Source organism: Maylandia zebra, linkage group LG10 (genome assembly GCF_041146795.1).
Source record: "Maylandia zebra isolate NMK-2024a linkage group LG10, Mzebra_GT3a, whole genome shotgun sequence".
Classification (NCBI taxonomy): Eukaryota; Metazoa; Chordata; class Actinopteri; order Cichliformes; family Cichlidae; genus Maylandia; species Maylandia zebra.
In genome coordinates, this window is record NC_135176.1 from 11,024,881 (window position 1) to 11,044,864 (window position 19,984).

A 19,984-nucleotide genomic window follows, 5' to 3' on the forward strand; every position below is an offset into this window, starting at 1 on the left:
TTTTCCAGAGATATCGGTCCAGGATTGTGAATGCTGTGGCTTCCTGAAAGGATTGCTATCTGAAGTGTCACTTCTGCTGCTGTTCTCAGAAGACAGACTAGAAGAAGAGGAAGATGTTGTAGAAGAGGAAGAGAAAGAGGAAGGGGAGGAGGAAGAAGAAGAGGAGGACAAAGAGGAAGATGAGGATGTCGATGAAGATGAAGAGGATGAAGAGGATGAAGAAGAATGGCTTGAGGAACTTGAGGAAGTTTGTGAAAGAGAAACATGACGATGGTTTTGCTTGTGGTGGTAATGGTGAGATTCGGACTGATGTTGACGGTTGGTATGATGATCACTCAAAATGCTCTCCTCTGCTGTAGAATGAGTGCTATTTCAAAAAGAAAACATGGGTGTTAAAGGGCACAGTGTCTACAGTAAATTAATTCTGATACTTGGTTAGCCTAACTACCAACCAACCCCAGAGATTCATTCCCCCAAGACAATTTTAAGAAGAAACAAAAATTCTATTCTGATAGCATATGACGTGATTGGTGAAAAGGTTACTTCTCATCACTGATAATGGAAAAGACCTCACATGATTAATGTGAGGTCTAATTAATGTGTGATTAATTTTGTAAAAATAAAAACAAAATCTATATGAAATGCTTAAATAATTACTGTTAACATACAGTTAGAAAAAGGATGGACTTACTCATGACTATCGTTGCCATCTGACCTTTGCTTATTATTGTGACGCTGATGGCCTTGATTTTGATGGTGGTGCTTCACATGTGGACCTTTGGAGCCGGCTGGTCTTCTGTGCTTGTGCTCTTTTTCTTGATGATCACACATTTCTGCCTTGTGACTTATGATCTCCCTGGTGTTCTGATGAGGATGTACAGGTCTGAATTTTTTTCCATCAGCTGGCAATGCAATCAGGAGTCCTCAGAAACTTGCACAAACTCTGTTCCTGGGAAAATATTTGCTTTATTTACAACTTTACAATATAAATCCCTCTGCTTTGATCACATTATTACCTCTGCTAATATAAATGTGAAAGGTTTTTCAATGAATTGTGATAAAACATTGTAGGGGTGTAGAGTAGGATATGTCAGCAGTCCATTAAAATTTGGCTTACATCCACCAATTCTTCAAGGTCAATGTAATGATTTATTAGTCAAGAATTGACTAAAAACCTTATAACTTAGAAACAAAATTGTGGTGTTTATTGTACCATAGAAAGATTTAAAATATTATGTCACATTTAACCTCTAACCTTTGCTTCAATGTGATAATAATGATCTATTTAAACTATATTTCTTATTGTCATTGTTTGTACTGATAAGATATTGGTATGTAGTGAATGATATATGAGGATTCTAAATATCACATTACTTTGGACCTCTGACTTCTTCAAGGCCAAATAAGGTAAAACTTTGATAAAACTTTCTCTTAGACTATGCTTAAAATTCTGTTGCCTTTGTTTGCGTTGGCAGAATAAAGGAAATGAAACTGGTATATGATGGGGATTCTTACATTACAGTTTGTATCCAAATGTCATGTCACATTTGACCTCCGACCTCACGTTTACATTTCACATCTGCCTGTCTTTGAAGTTGACCCCAAGAGAGTGAGCTGCCTTAGTGGAGGTTTGTGCTTTCAGTCTTGCTTATTTTTCTATCATATTCAAAGTGTGCATAATAACAGGAACACAGCAATACTTCATATTTGCATCTATAAAATCTGAGAATGCCTGTTATAATATACATTCAGTGATTACAAATTCATAGATCTATTCTAGATTACTGCAATCTAGATCCAGAATGAAAACAAATAACATAAACTTACTTAAACTTAATTTAAACTTAAAATTACAGCATTGACATCAGTGTCATTTCTCACATGTAATAAAAACCAACAGGTTTCGAGAGGATGAAAAACTGTTTCAGCTGCTTTTTTGTGACTAACTAAGCTGCCATAGAGACAAGAGCTGTACTCACAGTCTTCCACGGGCCCTGACGTTCACAGAAGCTTCCCTTGTGTGATGAGCCTTCTAATTGAACTGGGAGGCACATGTGAAGCACACACACTCCCATTTCAATTTATACTCCTGCACCGTCCAATGACAGAAAGGAAAGCTGCCACGAGCAGCTACTTTGAACTCTATTAAACTCTATTGAATACTCTGTATGACACCTTTTGAATTTAAAAATAACCAGCTGAATGAGGAATGTATTGGTCTGTGCATGTACAGTATAACTCCAAAATCAATACAAGCCACATGTACACATTTCTGCAGTGTACATAAAAAAAAAAAGCCTGAAACATAAATTTTCACTGCAGTTTTCATTCACTTTCATTTTTTTTTTTTAATATTTCTGGATTTTTGTACAAGTTTTGTTCTGCTGAAGCTGCAAGACATCGAAGCAGCGCTGCATTATTTGAACTTTGTCTTCCTGTCTCAATATATCACCAAAGAAGTCTCAAAAATCACAAGAATCTATCTTTATTTTGGAAATGGCCTGAAGACACAGCGATAGAATGAAGCCTTAATGTCACTGATGTGAGCTGCTATGCCAGCCAAAAAAACACAATGGCTTCCAGCATTCATTGCTCAGTGTGCACAGGGGCACGTACAGCTGGGCTCATCAAAAATAGGAACAGCAAAGGGAACAAAATGTGAGGTAAACTGTTTTTGAAGCGAGTCTGTATGACTGCAAGGCATGGTGGTGGGTGGGTATCAGATGTTATCTTCTTGTATCATACATTTCACAAAATGCTCTTTTTTGTCTGTTAATGTGTTAGAGATGGGGAAATGAAAATTCTTCTGTTAAAAAGGCCAAGCTAGCCTATAAAACTCACTCCAGATGTGAGAGTTCATTACAAAGATATTTTTACTGCCTACGATTGGCATCAGGAGTGCAGTGAAGTGCAGGAAAAGTGTGCAGCGTGTTAACAAGAAAGTGTGGACGTATTGATCAGGATGTCCCTATTATGTCAGTGCAATGGACAATCTAATAACTCAGAGTTACTGAGAAATACATTGAACTCCGATAGAGTGACAAAAACCATTAGACTTCACAAAGCAGTCAAGCGGTTATGTTAAACCACCAAAGAAAATTTTCATGTATCGAGTAACATGTTAGAGAATACAATCAAAATATTCTGGTGTATACCACAGAGCTGTGATCCACTTTGTAATTTTTCCAACATGTGCATGTTGATAACTGCTGGCAGGTCTCCCCTCATCAATGTAACCGTGGCTCAGAACCACAGAAAATCAATAGCATGCACAATGGAAAGCTGGGAGAGTCAGATAATGCTCATGCGCATTGGTGGATATTTATAACACTAATATCTGCACAGGACTCAATAAATCAGGATGTGGCAAAGTTACATCACGCAATAAGTCACTGCAGGCAGAAATGAATGCTGTACTCTCCACGCTAAAAGACTGTGACTGTCCTTTTTCAAATACATTTAATTATTATAGCTTTTAAGTAAACTTTTTATGCAGGGAAAATATGACTGTTGAATGGGTATCTTGCCCTATCATGTGATGCAGGTTCACTTGGTACATCACATGAACAATCCAAAGCATGCCTTAAGGTCACTTCCTGAATCTCAGATCATTTTAATAATAAACAAACAGAAGTAATAAAGAGACTTTAAATGTGGTACAGTTCCTGGTGCCAGGTGTGCTGGTCTGAGTGTAGCTTAGGAACACCAAGCAAGGGAAGGGCCAATCACAAGTGAGTCACACAGGTGATTGCTGCCAGCTGTAGGGCCTGCTTCCTGCCTGACTTCCAGATCTGACTAATACTTTTGCCAGATAAAATGAAATGACAGATATTTTATGAGTAGTTTTAATAATTGTAAAGCTTTACTGTTTCTGTATTGGTGTGTTTTGTATTTATTAATTCATACATTACTTTTAATTGTAGGCAGAAAATGAGCAGAGCACTGGCTGCCTTTTATTTAAGGATTGTTTTAGACGCCATTCACAGAACTGACTTGTTTAGTAATTCTAGCGGCTGTATTTAGTGTAGATTTTTAATTCCTTGTTTGCTTCTAGGACTGCAGCTGGTGGTTGCCTCCAGTCACGGGAGTTGTTGCCATACAAGGAATTCAATGACTTTTGCGGTCATATAATTTCTTTGTATGTTTGTATGTTTCTAATAAATGGCCAGTTGTGGTCTGTTAATTGAAGCTCCTGCATCCTATTGCCATTTTCACATGAATATTTCATTGTTATTCATTTCCACATTGGCATTTCCCCACCCAGCCGTCTCCGGGGTTTACAGAGGATGTTCTGAAAAAAAGGGAGAATATCCAGTGAGTGGCAGCTCTCAGTGTTGTTGCAATGTTGAGACAATGTTGTTGCCAGAACAAAATGCCCAGACTGCTTTAAGTTGATAGGAAGGCAACAGTAACTCAGATAACCATGCATTACAAAGTATGCAGAACAGCATCTCTGAATGGAGAGCACATTGAACCTTGTAGCAGATGGGCTACAGAAGACCACATCAGGTGACACTTCTTTCCGCTAAGAAGAAGAAACTGAAGCTACAATTTGCACAAGTTCACCAAAATTGGATAATAGAAGAGTGGAAAAACATAATAACAGCAATAATAAAAACATTGCCTATTCTAATGTCTTCTGCAACATTTACATGGTAGGGTGAGAATTTTGAAAAATGAAAGCATGGATCCATCCTGCCTTGTATCAACAGTTCAGGGTGATGGATTGTTTAAAGGTCACAGCCTGCATGAGTATTGTTGCTGACATGTCAGTGTCCTTTATGACCACAGTGTCCCCATGTCCTAATGGCTGCATTGTTGCTGATCTACGAAGTAAATATGAGCCAAATATCACAAAACCAGAGGAACGTAGTATTAGCAATGTGTTCCTAACAAAGTGGCCAGTGAGTGCGTGACGAGATGAGACTAAAAGGTTTAGTTAATATGATTCTGGATCTTTAAGCCCCAAATTGTAACTATTATGCTTTTGAGCACTGACTACTGTCATATGTACACAACTATTCAGGAAAACCCTGCATAAAGTATTTAATTAATAATAATACATTTTAAAACAGGGGAACTGGAAGTCTGTTCAGAGGTCAAACTCTGATCTTTAAGAGCAAAGTTAAACCAGCAGGGGGAGTTGAGTTAGAGTTGCTTGCAGTCACATGGTTTAGCACCGTGTATTCATCAGGCTTTGTCTACACCATGTAGGCCTGCCTGTATTTTTTTCCTAATGTATCAAGTCCAAGCATGCAGCTCCTTCAAAACATAATTCTAAAGCCCATGCATACTCCCTGTGGAAGAATTAAAAAAAAAAGAAGAAAAAAAAAGTATGATTTTAAATATATCCTGATTGAAAAACATGAAAACCTACTGAAATAAGATACAAACTCCAAAACCTTTCAAAGTCACCATTTATTAGAACAGATGTACTCTATATGTAGTGTTTTGTCACAGTGAGATACTGTAGAAGAGAAGACGCACTCCTGCAGGCTGCTGTCTGCCTGCAGTTGTTTTTTCCTTTCTTCCTGCTCTTTGAAGGCTGGAGAAATCATCCAGAAATGTTGTCATTTATGTGGGATCTTATTTACTCTTAAAATCACTGGTCTGCATCGCCAGCAGTCAGCAGGAGGTTCATTAAAACTGGGCAATAAGATAATAAATACGTTTGATATACGACACTATAAAGTGCAATATAACATCCCCGCTGAAGCTATACAAGTGGCATTTCAAACATAGCTCACGCATGATTTTTGTTGCGCACAGCAGAAGAATACATCACCATAAAATAAAATAAAAAATACTGCCTTTCTGGAGCATTTCTATTTAATGGCCAGTCAAAAAAACATCAGGAAAAAATGTACACACGGTATGTATGGAAAATCTAAAAGCAAAGCATTCAGTTTTCAGGAGTAATGCAGACACTTGTAAATAGTTGTGTATTATGTGTGGGGTACAACTCCAGTTATGAGGGCAACATTTTCTCAATGAGAGATTCACAACCCTCAAAAACAAACCTGTAACTGGAATCTGTTTACATCTGGGTAAAGGTGGCTTTTTTTTGTTACATTCTGGCATTTCTGCCAGCTTAAGATGTTCTTTCAACATCAACAGTGTTTAGTTTCTAGTAAACTTGAGGAAAAAGAAAAACAAAAAAGAGAAAATCAAATTATAGAGATCAGTGACAAATATTATACAAATACTGCCCCTCTTTATCAAAGCAACAGTTACCAAATCCTTTGCCAAAACACACCAAGCCTTGGTCACGTCCCCAGGTCCATGGCCCTGTGTAACAGAGAGAAATCAGGGATTGCCTCCACTATAAAGTACAGCCTCTTCCCAGTGGGTAAACAGCACCCTCTGGTGAGCTAACCCTATAATAGTAGTCCAGTTTCAGCTCTTTTTCTACACAGGCATACGTTGTGTAACGCATGAGAAAAAGAAGGGGTCACTGCATGTCATTAGTTTTTCCCCACACGGATGTTGGGGTTAAGAAGAGGATCTAAATTTGGGTCTGAGCCAGCCGACGCGCGTCCAAGTTTAGCCATGATGATTATCAACGTAAAGAATCCCAGAACTCCGACCAGCAGAAGCATGAAGACGCGCTGTTTCCAGGAAAGAGAGCTCCGCTTTCCACCAGTGCGGTTCCTGGAAAGATCACAAGAACATTCCCATATTATTTTCTGTCACAGCAAATAAAGAAGTCTCTGTCCCAAAATGCTGTCATATAATACTAACTTGAGTATTTGAGCAAACCAACTTAACGCTGGTCGCCGCCGATACTTGTCGTCATCAAAGTCGATCTGTGTCACAGAGCTGTGACCACCGTCCCGTGTGTCATAGACCTTTCTCGGTGATGACGCTGGAGGAAAGAAAAGGATCACGTCTCATCAAGAAAGGAAAACTGCTTTCATATTATATTTTGAGCTACTGAGTTCAATAAGGTTCTGGGCTCAAACCGATTAGCCAGCTAAGATCTTTTTATGTGGAATGTGCAGGTTCTCTCCAGGTACACTGGTGATTCTAAACCGGCTGTAGGTGGGAATGCGAGTGTGAATAGTTGGCTGTCTCTCTACTTTAGTGCTGCCATGGACTAGTGACCTGTTCAAGGTGTACCTGCTCATTTCACCCTGACAACCGACACAGGCTTCAGCTCCCCCCATGCAACCCTGAATTGGACAGCTGGAAGAAAATGGATGGATAGAGTTTTGACAGAAGAAATTTATGACACGTCCTCCAGCTGCTATCATGGCTGTCCCTGAGGACGCAGCACAGAGACGAATGGGGGAGAAATAACGGACAGGCATCTTGGCCCAATTTTGTAAATTTCAATTTCTTGGCCCAATTTAGGTATCAAGGTTGACGCACTGCTCCACAGCATCGTGGACTGTCACCACTAGAATCTTAATCATTGTCTGTACAAAGACATTTTAGGACAGCACTTGGGGAAACTTGGGGTTGAAGAGGTTGGGTATGGAAGTCAGATGGTGGTAAAAGGACTTATGTTTCATACCCTGAATGCATTTTGGCATTTATGAGAATGCTTATGAAAAGTTTAGCTTTGTTTGGCAAAAAAGGGTGGAAGGTCTAAGCAGAGAGTGGGAGCAGATTGGGAGGGCTTTCTGAGCACTGTACCTGTGTGTATTGTGATAGTGTCACCGGCGGTGCCAGTAGTAAAGTTGATCATAGAGTGCTCCTGCATGTTTGGATCCCCATTCTTATGAGGACCTCCAATGTCTCCCTGTTGTGGAGGTGAGATGTAATTAGATGGTGCGCTGCTGGTGTAAGAATGGCTGGGGTACATGTTGCTTTGTTCTTGTGCTGTAGAAACACACACAAAAAAAAAAAGAGAGACAGCTGATCTGATCTGATGTTTGCTACTTTTATTACAAATGAAAACACTTCAAATAGAACGGAGAAGGAAACGGAGTAAGGCTTACAATCAAATGTTGACCAGTCTGCATAATCTGTGACATCATTAGATGCAGTCTCATCAAGGACCTGGACAGGCTCCTCAATCTGAGATAGTCAAACATCACTCGCTTCATTATCTCAGAGCATCACACGTGTAAACTTGATATTTAAATACAACCAGAAAATGCTAAGAATGGCTGTGTATGCTTTTTTACTTTATTGGTTTTCAGGATACAACGACGAAAGGGAGATTACACAACAACGACTTACCAGTGGCAGCCCCAAACCAGCTCTAGCCCAGTTAACAGATGACAACTGTTCCTTCAGCACATCAGCAACTGGGCTGGCCATGTTGGTAGGGGGGAAAACTGGACCCTGGCAGGTGGGACACTGGTATCCTGCTGGGGCCGTATGGAGGGGCAGTCGAGATGCCAGGTTATTAAGACATGCCCAGTGAAACACATCTGTGAGGGAAAAATAAAGTTTCACTTTGCAGAGATAGGATCAGAATCGTATTTATTTAAGCTATGAGCACAATTTTTTTTTTATTTTTTAAATATTCCATTAATCTTTGCTGTTCTGCTTACAATGAACTGCTGGAAAAGAAGGAAAAGAAACTTGAATCTCACCATAGCAGATTAGTCTGACAGTGTCCTGTGCAGCGAGCGGATTATTGCACAGAGTACAGTTGGGGTTGTAATCACTGTCCTGAAGCCATTGCAAATATGATTGCACAATACACTGAAGGAGAAAATGTTAAAAACAAAAAAGGTTACTGTGATGCTACAAGTTTTGCACAAATATGCGTGACACCATGCGTTCACCCACTAACCTTGTTGTGATTGGAGACAAGGCAATGCTCGCACACGTTCACACGGTGTTCGAAGCAGAATAAATTGGTCACTTTTCTCTTTGGACACTTGCAGAGACCCATGGCCACCTGCAATCTGCTGAGGACAAACAAGTAGTTTGTGTTGGACTCCAAAAAAAAGCATGAGCTCAGACTGAGGATCACAATTGTCATTTTGTAACTTCAAGGCTAAACTCCATTTTACTATGAGCAGAAGCTACAAACATGAAGCATGCCTGTAAAACATGAGACTTTTAAAGGCTCACATTTAATCTAGTTATCCTGAGGTCAGCTGCACTTTAAATACAGCTTAGACAAAAAATGACAGAACTTTATTTGTTGATGTTTTCCTGACAGGAAATGTTTGACAAAATTCCTGACATTGAGTGTAGAAATCCACCTGAATAAAAAAAAAAAGTAATAAGTCGGGTTTTAACTTATGTTGTGCTCAAGAAAATAAACCTATTCAACATCTGGCATGAAAAATATGTAATGGTTTTAATACAAATTTAATTTATAAAGAGCTAGCTTTGTCTGCTCTCTCAGTCACAAAGAGAAACATATATATTTGGTTTGAACCAAATATATTCCCTAAAGAATCTTTGTTTCCTCCTGGGATCAGGAGTTCCAAAGAACAGATCTTATGTTGATATGTTACAGTACTTCATACATAGTTCCATACAGAGTTACAAACGATGTTAGTATTGCAGGGGCTGAAGTAAACTTGACTTCAGCTTTTCTGAATTTAGAATTCTATTAAATATAAGTGACGTTTGCTGAGTGTTTTGCCCTAGCTAGGTGATAGTAAGTACAAAGGTTGAAGCATGGGTGGTCTTCATAACTACTTCGCTGATGTCATCCTGCTGTCATATCACAGTCAGCAAATGAACTGTCCCAAACAAACCTAACACTCTTTGGATATTATAACGCAGTTTAAAGGTTGGGGTTCTTCTGTCAACGTGCCACAATTTATATATGAGCAATATACCACTCAAACACGGCAACAGATGCTACTCATTGTATTTACTGTCAGTACTTTTCATTTCTTTATCTGTAATAGTTGCACGCAGTGTTTGGACGTGGGAACTTCCCATAAGTAATTCGGAAACCCAGCTGCTCAGCATCTACGTCTTTTTAGATATCAACTAACACGTCTTGACAGCTGTAACACCCGGCCACAGCTTAATTCTAACATTTAACTGAGCTAACAGCGGCTAGCTGCTAGCTCAACTGGAAGTTACCGGGTAAAGCAGCGTTAGCGAGCTAAACTAGCTAGCTGTTTGAGTTGACGAAGTTCAAATATAGACAATAATTACTGACGTTACCTATCAGACAGACATTAATCGAGTCGCTTTCGCTTTAGGTGATGTGGTACGCCTGTCATTTAAGCTTCCTTGCTGAATTCACATGGAAGGCGGCTCCAGAGGTTGTCATCAGTAAAACTGTTTCCTTCCTCCTTCTGTTTATGTGCCACGTCTCTTCCGCTTCTCTTTCTTCTTCGTGTGTTTTTGTAAACAAACCGATTGGCGTATACTGCCATCTGCTGCGTCGAAGCGCACAGGACTACCCTGTTAGAATGATTTGTAAAAAGCTGAATGTTGTCATATCGGTAATTAAATGTACTAAAGTGATAAGTATAAACCTTAGCATGAGCCATGCTTTGTTTTGTAAATCTGTTTCTAATCACAACCCTCTTTGGCGCTTATGCCAAACAGACATAAGTTACAGACCCTGGGCCAAATGTTGGCACTAGCCGACATGTTTTTTTCCTACTTCAAAAATTACTCATGATACAGAATACTTGGAGTATGGCATCTGAGATGTAGATTAAAAGCAGCGTTTTTCATGAAACGATAACACCATTATACCCCCCACCCAACCACCCACCCACCCACACACACACACACACACACACACACACACACCTCCCTTTTGTTTCTCTTTCCCCTTTTCTCCTAGTCTGCTCTCCAGGGGCTTGTGTCTGACTGATGAAATAAATTTGTCTTCCCTTTCTATTTTCATAATACTGACTGTACAATTAAACTAATTATATAATTCAATCAATCGATAGATAGATAGATAGATAGATAGATAGATAGATAGATAGATAGATAGATAGATAGATAGATAGATAGATAGATAGATAGATAGATAGATAGATAGATAGATAGATAGATTTCCTGCATTTTCTATCAATTAGAAATCAGCTATAACGCCAGATAAAGACATTAACCTTTCATCATCAAACCAGGCTGCACAATATAGATTATCGCCCTATGTTTGTGCATGCATTTTTTGAATAGCTGATTAATGATTGTCTGTGCTCATTTACTCTTGTAGATCCCAGCGGTTTGAGCTTCAGTTTGGTTTAGTAATATATCATGAATGCAAATGGGAGTAAAGAAATACAGCAATAACAAACGTGCGTAGAATACTTGATCATTTCAGATGGACATCAGTTGCGAACAAAAAAAACAATAAAAGAAAAGAAAAATCAGAGCTTCTGCTTTAAAAAGTAAAGCGACTTCACATCTTCCACATTGGCCACCATGACGGATCTCAATCCTGCCCTGACAAGCAGCTTTTAAATGCATGGTAATGACATCCCTGCGGGCATGATGCTGCCTGCTCATGCATAATAATGACTTTTTGTCTTTACAGATGCATGTATGCTTGCGTGTGTAAATGGGCATGGATGTATTTGAGAATGAGGATACAAATTGTTTCCTTCACAGTTCACTGCACACGTGAATTGCCTGCAGAGGGAAGCGTTGAGAGTAAAATGAGAAAATGAAAAGTCAAAAATAAAACTCCCCCAAAACAAACACAATGTAAAAAATGTCAAGGAAAGAGACTGGCATGTGCTGTATAAGGCTCAAGCCGCTATTCCTCATAGAATTGAAATGTCTTTTTTCTTTAAATTCTCACTTACAACTTAAGTTCTTCTAATTAATTTTAGTGAAATTGCATCAACAAGGAGATTAAAAAAGTGGAGCAGTTCACTCTCATCCACACACTTGTGTGTCTGGGTGGTTTTCTGAAGCAGCATTATTAAACAACTTTGGATACATGTGGGACTGTATCACCACGAGTGGCAAGCTGCATAATTCCTTCAAAATAAAAATATGAAAATGAGATTTAATGACTTTGTGCAAATGAGTATGGACTTGTAGTGCCCTTGCTGACAACCAGGGACGAGTATAAATCACTGACAGGGGGTATGAGGGCATGTGGAAAGGGCATTTGAAAAGATTGGAGCTATCAGATGGAAGGGAAATCTAAAGACAAATGACAGAGGCACTGGAGGACAAATCACCCCTGGAGCTGATGCAGCTCGGTCTGAAACAGCGAAAGAGCGTTTAGTTGGGCGAGGCTGGGGGACATTGATTGATCGAGTCTGGCAGTTATTGATCAGTTATCAGCCCTATCTTTGAGGGAAAGTGTTAAGACTCAGGCATAGCTTCTTTGATTTATCTGTGTCACTGTGAAGTTTTTGTGTTATTTTAAATATTTCTACATTTACATTACTAAAGAAATACTAATTAAGAAATCCAAACACCATTTAAATGAACAAATAGCTTTGTTTCAGCAGCGTGCATGGCAGGTTCAGGTCTGTAACATGGAAGAGAAGATTTAATCATCAGAGCTCGAGATTTGTCACAGTTTCTTGGACCCTAGACAACAATTTTCTGTACACCAAATTATGACTGAACTATAAATCTAACCTTAATTGTAAGTCTTGCAGCTGCACTGTGGAATAGAAACAAATCCACATATTAAAAATAAACTCTGTGTGTTCCTGCAGATAACACAGAGTTTTTTTTAGACTGTGAATAACACACTGTGTGGCCGATTGCACAGTGGTGCAGTGGTTAGCACTGTCACCTCACAGCAAAAAGGGCTTGGCTTCAAATCCACTGGTGGGCTGGAGCCTCTCTGTGTAGAGTTTTCATGTTTATCCCGAGCCTGCATGGCTCCGACTTCCTCCCACTGCTCAAAGACTTGCATGTTAGGTTAATTGCAGGTTCTGCACCGTCTGTAGGTGTGAGCGTGAATGGTTGTCTGTCTCTGTGTATTAGCCCCATAAATCTTGATCTTTCCAGGATGTACCCCACCTCTTGCCCTATCCTGCTGAGACCCAAGCCAATTTTTGTTTGTTGTTTGCAATGTTAATTTCTCTTCATTCAGTTGTATTTGATAAGTATAAAAACCAAGAATAAGTTTTAAAAAGTAATTTAAAAAATAAAAATGAACCAAAAGTAAAGACACTATGAGTATAAAACACTTTATTGAGCAGAATCAAGTACAGTTCTGTGCAAAAGTTTTGAGCCACCCCTCATTTCTTTATATTTTGCAAAGAAATGGAAAAATATGCAGCTATTTATTAAAGCATGTGAAAAGCACATATGGAAATGTAATATATATGATAAAAACAGAATTTGTACAATTCTAATGAACTTGAAAGTCAATATTTAATATGACCACTCTTCAACACAGTCTGAACTCTCTTAGGCAGCTTTCTTGTCATTTCTTTAAGTAGGCTTCAGGATGATTATTGAGCATGCATCAGGATACGAGGCTTCAGGAATACTTTTCCAGGCTTCTTGAGGGGAATTCAAAGCTCTTCTTTGGATGTTGGCTGCCTTTTGTTCTGTTCTCTGTCAGTATGATCCCACGCTGCTTCAGTAAAATTAAGGTCAGACCTCTGGGGAAGTCAGTCCATGACTAATAGTGTTCCAAAGTGTGTTTTTCTATTAAGGTATGTGTTTGGGTTCATTGTCATGCTGGAAAATTAGCCATTCAGGCTTTGCAAACAGACACTTTTCAGATGGCATTGCATGATGGATCAAAATAAAATGGCACTTTCCTACATTCATAATTCCATCAATTTGTTAAGATTCCCAGTTCCACTGGTTGAACTGCAGCCACAAACCAAGACAGTCTCCAACACGTTTTACAGATGACTGTACACACTCACTGCTGTACATCCAGTCTTCCTGTACAGTCCAGTTCTTGTGTAATTTGGCTACTTAAACTTCTTGACAGACACCCTTCCACTGGGACCATTTCTGTCGAGGCCCACATGCACCTTCCAGGTCTTTGCTTGATCTTTGTCATTTTGTTTCTTATGTGCATGACTTTCAGATACTATTGATCTGCTGTAGATTAGTTATTTAGACCTGGCTCTCCCACTTTTGTCCTCAGATTTTGTTAAGGACACATTACACAACACGCTGAGATGTGCTAACTGCTGTACCTGTAGAACTATTGCTAAAGGCCACTATAAAACATTACAAGAATGTCTGAAGGAAAAAAAACTATAAAGAAATGAAAGGTGACTCAACACAATGCTGTAATCTTATGTAAAACCTTTTCCATTAGGAAACAATTTCCCACATGCTCTGTTTATGAAAGACATGCAAATGAAATCCTTCCAGTGATGTGAAGTTGGACATTCAGGATATTTAAAGGTAAATGTTTGTACATGTGAATATATGAATATGTTGTATAATAGATGATATAAACCACTGCAAACTACCATCCATTTGAAAACATAGATTTAAGCTTGTGAATAAAAAGAATGCAAACATTATTGGCTGAGCAAATTTAACTTTACTGAATTGAATTCAATTTTGTGTCAATGCGCCGTTGTTTTTGTTCCTCTTGAAGCATTCCAGCAAATCCAAAATAAAAACAATCCTGTTTACCCCATTTCTGAGTTTGAGCTATATGTTTGCATTTCCCAATGCGATGTATCTGTTTGCATGTGCTTGTATTTTCTCTGTGTGCGCGTGATTAGTGAAAATGACGCAAAATCGAATCCATGGTCACATAATCACATCATCTAATTCAGAACATAATTACACTCTGGATACTGTTACTTTATCAGGACGGCAGCTCAGAAGCAAATCCATCAGGCTTTGCTCTGAATGAAATTGGACTGACTGATTGATTTATGTATGTCAAGTGAAGGGCAAAGAGATGGACACAAAGAAACCGCAGAGTGTGAGGGAGTGGGTCGGGGGAGGGGAGTCGCAGATATATGGATGAAGCACGGGCCCCTGATGAGGGAAGGAGAGGATTGAACCTGACAGAGACAAATGGAGTGTGAGAGACAAAGAAATTTAGACATATGCCTGCTGACCTTAAACCTTTTTTTTCCCCCAAACTAATCAATAAAGGGAAATGCATGTGTTTGAATGTGTGTGTGCTGTTTGGAGGGAGGGGATGGAGGTTCTGTCTGTGCTCTTCTCAATAAAGCAGCAGAGCGACAGTGACATTACTTCAACCCTGCCTGACTCTTCCCCGGCCCTTTAACCTTTGCACATGCCTCTATTTAATTTTGGACCCGGTAATCTTATAAAAGACGGAGAGGTCCCGAGCACTTAGACTGTTCTCATCACTGAGCTGAGTGAGGAAAGTAGGAAATGTAGAACATCACTGCTGCAAAAATGACTCAGGCCAGGCGTGTAATGCATATACTAAGACTGCACAAATCCTTCCCATGTGTTTAATGCAGTTTAGCAAATAGAGCACTTTATTGAGCAAAATCATTGCAAAGAACAAATAAAAATGGACGGTTTAATATTGTGTGATTCTTTCTTTTTCTTTGCCTGGCTGCTCGACATTCTCTCCCACTCACTCACAGTGAAGAAAACACACAGAGGCTGACAGAGAAAAGACATTTTCCAAGGAGTAATCTTTTTTGACAGATGCCTGCTGCATTCTCTATACTGCTCTGAGCAGCAGCAAATTCCTCAGAGTTCCATGTATCAGCTAAAAAAGCAATGTTTTTCACCAAGGAATCTCTCATCAGCACTATTATTACCCCCACCATCACCAGCAGTGTTTAGGAGAAAAAAAAACCTCATCTTCAACCAATTAAAGGAACACCAGCACTACGCAAATCCAGAGTGCAACATTGGCATATTGCACCACATTATGCAGATCTCTTTAAATAGCAGATAAAAGCAGAGATGTTGGCTCTGCAGGTAAATACAGAGAAACTCTGTGAAATCAAGATAAGACACAAGGAAAGCAGCCTGGATCTGACAAAGTAAAGGCTGATGTTTGGCTTCAGCCGTGAAGACAGAGAGCGTGTAAAGATTAAGTGCCCTGGCTGAAGGGGAGTGGAGGTGTGCAGAGGACCAAGGTACCCTCCCCATCCCGGCTCTCAGCTGTTATTGGTTCTCTGAATAGCCTGTAATCACCATTAAAGTCTCAAAGGGCTCAGCTTTATGAGACAGTAAATTAAATTGACACTCCTCGGTGGGAGATCCTGGTGAGCATGCGATAAAGCTTGAGGCACTTGTGATGGACAAGAAATGCTAGAGACCTTGAGCAGGATGTCACAAAATGTCACAAAGACCTGATTATGGCATGATGATAAATTGGCAGCTCATCACCACACCGATGTCTGTGACACATCAAGCGACTTACCTGGCAAGAATTGACAGTAAGGTACTTGATTTCTAGTATTTTCACACTGGAGTTATACAAGTTGAGGCCCACAAAGAACACAGGGTGTACAGAAGCTTAGAAAAACGGACCAGAGTTCCTACGCCAGGCCAGATGACTTACATATCATATCTCTGTATCCAGCTGTTGACGACTGAAGTTGAAAAGAGTATCTTATGTTGCTAGAACTCTGGTTAAGAAGTCCATCACTTCTTCCAAAGATTTTTTTGCACCATAAAATGTAGTGAATATATCTTTGAAGAACGCCATTAAAAGTTGGCTTTGAAATCCTTTGTTCAGCCATTTTTTCCTTTTCCACTGAGACAGACAGATGGCCGTCCTTTTTACTGAGACAGAATTACTCAGTGATGTCTGATTATACTGTTGCCTAAGGGCTGTGCTGCCTCATTCTCTGGAAACTTGTGTGCTTGACCTGCTATTAGCATCCTCTGCTCACCACTGGGCTGAATGTTTGAACCCAGTCTATCAAATCCTGCACCACAAATGTTGTTTATTCTTGGAGAAGAAGCAGAGTGTTGTTGTTACACTTATCATATTTTGAGATAGGAGGAGAATGCGGGATTTTGATTCATGTTATGACCTAGCATCAACCTCCAGACCTGAAAAATGAAGCCAACACAGAAGTGCCAAAAACATACTGTGGAGGAAATGAATGAAGGAATTCATTATCTGATCCTCTGCTGAAGAGTTTTCTCTCTCTTAAAAAGAAATGAATAGTCTCTAATGTTTTATTGTAGTTTTGTTCTAATAGGGAGACACAGAATATCAACCAAAACGTTTGAAAAACTCAATACATAAAATTTATGAATTGATTTGCATTTCATTAAGTGAAGTATTTGATCCCCAGGCTGGAGATGTTTTATATGTTGGTTTGCACACGTCTCAGGACAGATTTTGGTCCACTCCTCTTTACAGAAACTCTCTAAATCCAGCACATTTCTTAGCTGCTGCTTGAAGCTTCACAGATTTTCTATAAGACTGAGGTCTAAAGACTGGCTACCACTCCATGACCTTAATGTGGTTCTTCTTTAGCCACTTCTTTGTGGTCTTGGCTGTATATTTGGTGTCATTGTTATACTAGAAGACCCATCAACAACCGATCTTCAGTGTTCTGCCCAAAGGAAAGAGCTTCAAGTACATCCAAGATTTTACAGTACCATGTCCGTCCTTTGGCACCTTAATGCGGTGAAGTCATCCTGTACCCTTGGCAGAAAAACAGTCCCAAAGCATAATGTTTCCACCTCTGTGCTAGACTGTGGGGATGATGCTCTTTGGGTCATACTCACAAAGAGCTCGATTTTGATTTCATCTGGCCACAGCACTTTCTCCCAAACCTACTCTGAATCATTTAGATGTTCACTGGCAAACGTAAGACGGGCCTGTGCATCTGCCTGGTTGAGCAGAGTGCTGCATGATTTTAATACATCATGTTACCAGTGTCTGTCTGTGAGCCGATGAGGGATCTGTGACTTACTGTAATCAATATCAAATTGCACTTAACCGTTCAATATGAAAGCACAGTTAACAATCACCAGCCACACCTTCTGTTGATGAGAAAAATAAAGACTAATGGATACGAGTCAAACCTGAGAAGAGAGAGTTTTTCTTTTTTTCTTTTTTTTTTTTTGCACAGCTGGTGTCAGTGATTTAATGAGTATAATGGATATGTTCATTCAGAGCAAAATTAGGTGAATCATTAAAGTGATGTGTCAGTATCGCCCATCTTCGAGGTGCTTGATCAGAATGGCTTTGTTGACAATATCAGAGCACCACTCAAGTCTCAAATAATTAAAACTGAACACTCCCCTGGATGTGTCATGGATTGATAATAACTCATGATAAAAAAGGTAAGTAGTCACTGTCAATTTGTCACAACTGTTTCTCTGACTCATGGCCAAAAGATAAAACTGACAGACGGACCTTCCTAAATGTTGGTAAGGCCGTCTACAGAACCAGATAAAGCTTTTCAGCTCCTGAGGCTATTATACTTTCTTCTTACCGCAGCAGAGAAACACCCACTGCCAAAATGTTTCAGCCCACACTACACTCTTTGTTACGGCTGTATCTTTAAATATAAATGTGACAGCCAAACATGAATTATATCTCAGTGTATGAAAATGTATGTAGCAAGAAAGAAAGTAGATATTTACACGTGGTTGTATAATGATGACTTTGATGGTTAAAGGGAACAGAATGGTGTTAAGAGCTGGGCTGACATGGAAATGTCCATCACACTGAAAGCAACTGGGAGGCTGTACTGTAGAAACTGACATTTGATTTAGCAAAAGAGTTACTTCCTGTTTGTGTGACACTATGTGTTGCATCAAAATAACATTTGCCTTTTATTTGAGCTATAAAAGTGTTAAGGGATGAGCTGAATGTCATAAGTCAAGAAAAATAACTATTGATAGCTACTGAGCAAACTGCATCACATGGCCTTTGAGTTCAAATACTAAGGTACTTAGAAGACACCACGACACATCAACTTTATTACAATAGTAGATTATTAATACCAGTTTCAGCCAAGGTACAAGTCACTCATTCAGTATGACAGATGTGCCTCTATGGCCTTCAGTAAAAGCCACGAGGTAACTGCATCTTGATCTCTCTTTCTCCCTTTTCAGCTTCAGAATATCTCATATCCCAGTCCTGGTCTGGGATCAGACCGGGGATTTTAGAGAAACCATCTGCTCTTTAGGGGCGTACAATTGGAGTCCAGCAATTCCCATAAAGCTGGGATGCTGTGTGAAATTTAAATAGAAACAGAATTCAAATCTCTTAAACCAATTTTTAAATTCACCTTAGAAAATAGAAAGCATATCAAAAGTTTAAAATAAGACATTTCCCTATTTCATGAAAATAAACTTCAGAGTGACTTTTTTGAACTCACTTTTGTAGAAGTCACTTGGATGCGCAATGAAACGTTTCTCCCACTGAAAACGCTACATCCAGTTGAACAGAATCAACTTTTTTGGGGTCAGTGATACGACTGGGTATAAAAAGAGCATCCCAGAAGTAAAGATAGGCAGGGGTTCATCAAACTGCAAAAAAATGTGTCTACAAATTGTGGAAGAGATTCAGAATAATGTTCCTCAATGTAAAACTGTGAAATTTGATATCTCATCATCTACAGTGCATAATATGATCAAAAGATTCAAAGAATATGGAGAAATCTACATTCACAAGTGACAGAGCCAAAGATCAATAATGGACACCTGCAATCTTCAGGCCTCCGGTGGTACTGCTTTAAAAACAGGAATGATTCTGTCACTGAAATCACTGCATCCCTGTCTGTGAATACAGCTCGCAGTGCCATCCACAAATGAAGGTTAAAGCTCTGTGATGCAAAGAAAAAGCCATATGTGTATGTGATCCAGAAAGGCTGTTGTCTTCCCTGGGCCAAAGCTCGTTTAAAATGGATTGTGGCACAGTGGAAAACTGTTCTGTAGCCATACGGCTCTGGACTAAAGAAGAGAGGGACCATCTGGCTTGTTATCAGCATTCAGCTGAAAACCCAGCATCTTTGATGGTATGGGGGTGCATCAGTGCCTGTGGTACTGGCAGCTGGAAAGGCACCATCAGTGTTTAAAGATACACGAAGGTGTGAAAGGTGTATACAGGTTTCCAAGCAATATATACTCTCATTCAGATTAGGCCTTTTTCAGACAAGTGCTTGCATATTTCAGCAGGACAATGTGAAATCACATACTGCACCTATTACAACAGCACGGCTTAGAC

The 19,984-nt window shown here is 39.5% G+C and overlaps 1 protein-coding gene across 2 annotated transcripts; it reads right to left on the reverse strand.

Moving 5' to 3' along the window:
* Positions 1-5,403: 5,403 nt before the first annotated feature.
* Positions 5,404-10,261, reverse strand: zfpl1 (zinc finger protein-like 1). Of its 2 annotated transcripts, none has more exons than XM_004557297.6 (8): positions 10,093-10,261; positions 8,750-8,867; positions 8,547-8,658; positions 8,188-8,381; positions 7,944-8,022; positions 7,639-7,824; positions 6,742-6,865; positions 5,404-6,651 (listed from the first exon to the last, which is right to left on the reverse strand). In XM_004557297.6, the coding sequence occupies exons 2-8, from the start codon at positions 8,849-8,851 to the stop codon at positions 6,465-6,467; spliced, it is 984 nt and encodes a 327-aa protein (XP_004557354.3). In that variant the 5' UTR covers positions 8,852-8,867; positions 10,093-10,261; the 3' UTR covers positions 5,404-6,464. The 2 variants fall into 2 exon arrangements, with proteins under 2 accessions (XP_004557354.3, XP_004557353.3); XM_004557296.6 differs by having other exon boundaries at positions 8,750-8,864; positions 10,093-10,260.
* Positions 10,262-19,984: the final 9,723 nt, after the last annotated feature.

Coding starts and splice junctions, on each gene's coding strand:
- zfpl1 (XM_004557297.6), bottom strand. CDS start 8,851: ATGGGTCTCTGCAAGTGTCCAAAGAGAAAAGTGACCAATTTATTCTGC. Junction 6,866..7,638: donor CACTATCACAATACACACAG/GTACAGTGCTCA, acceptor TCTTTCCTCCAG/CGTCATCACCGAGAAAGGTC. Junction 6,652..6,741: donor TGGTTTGCTCAAATACTCAA/GTTAGTATTATA, acceptor TGATCTTTCCAG/GAACCGCACTGGTGGAAAGC.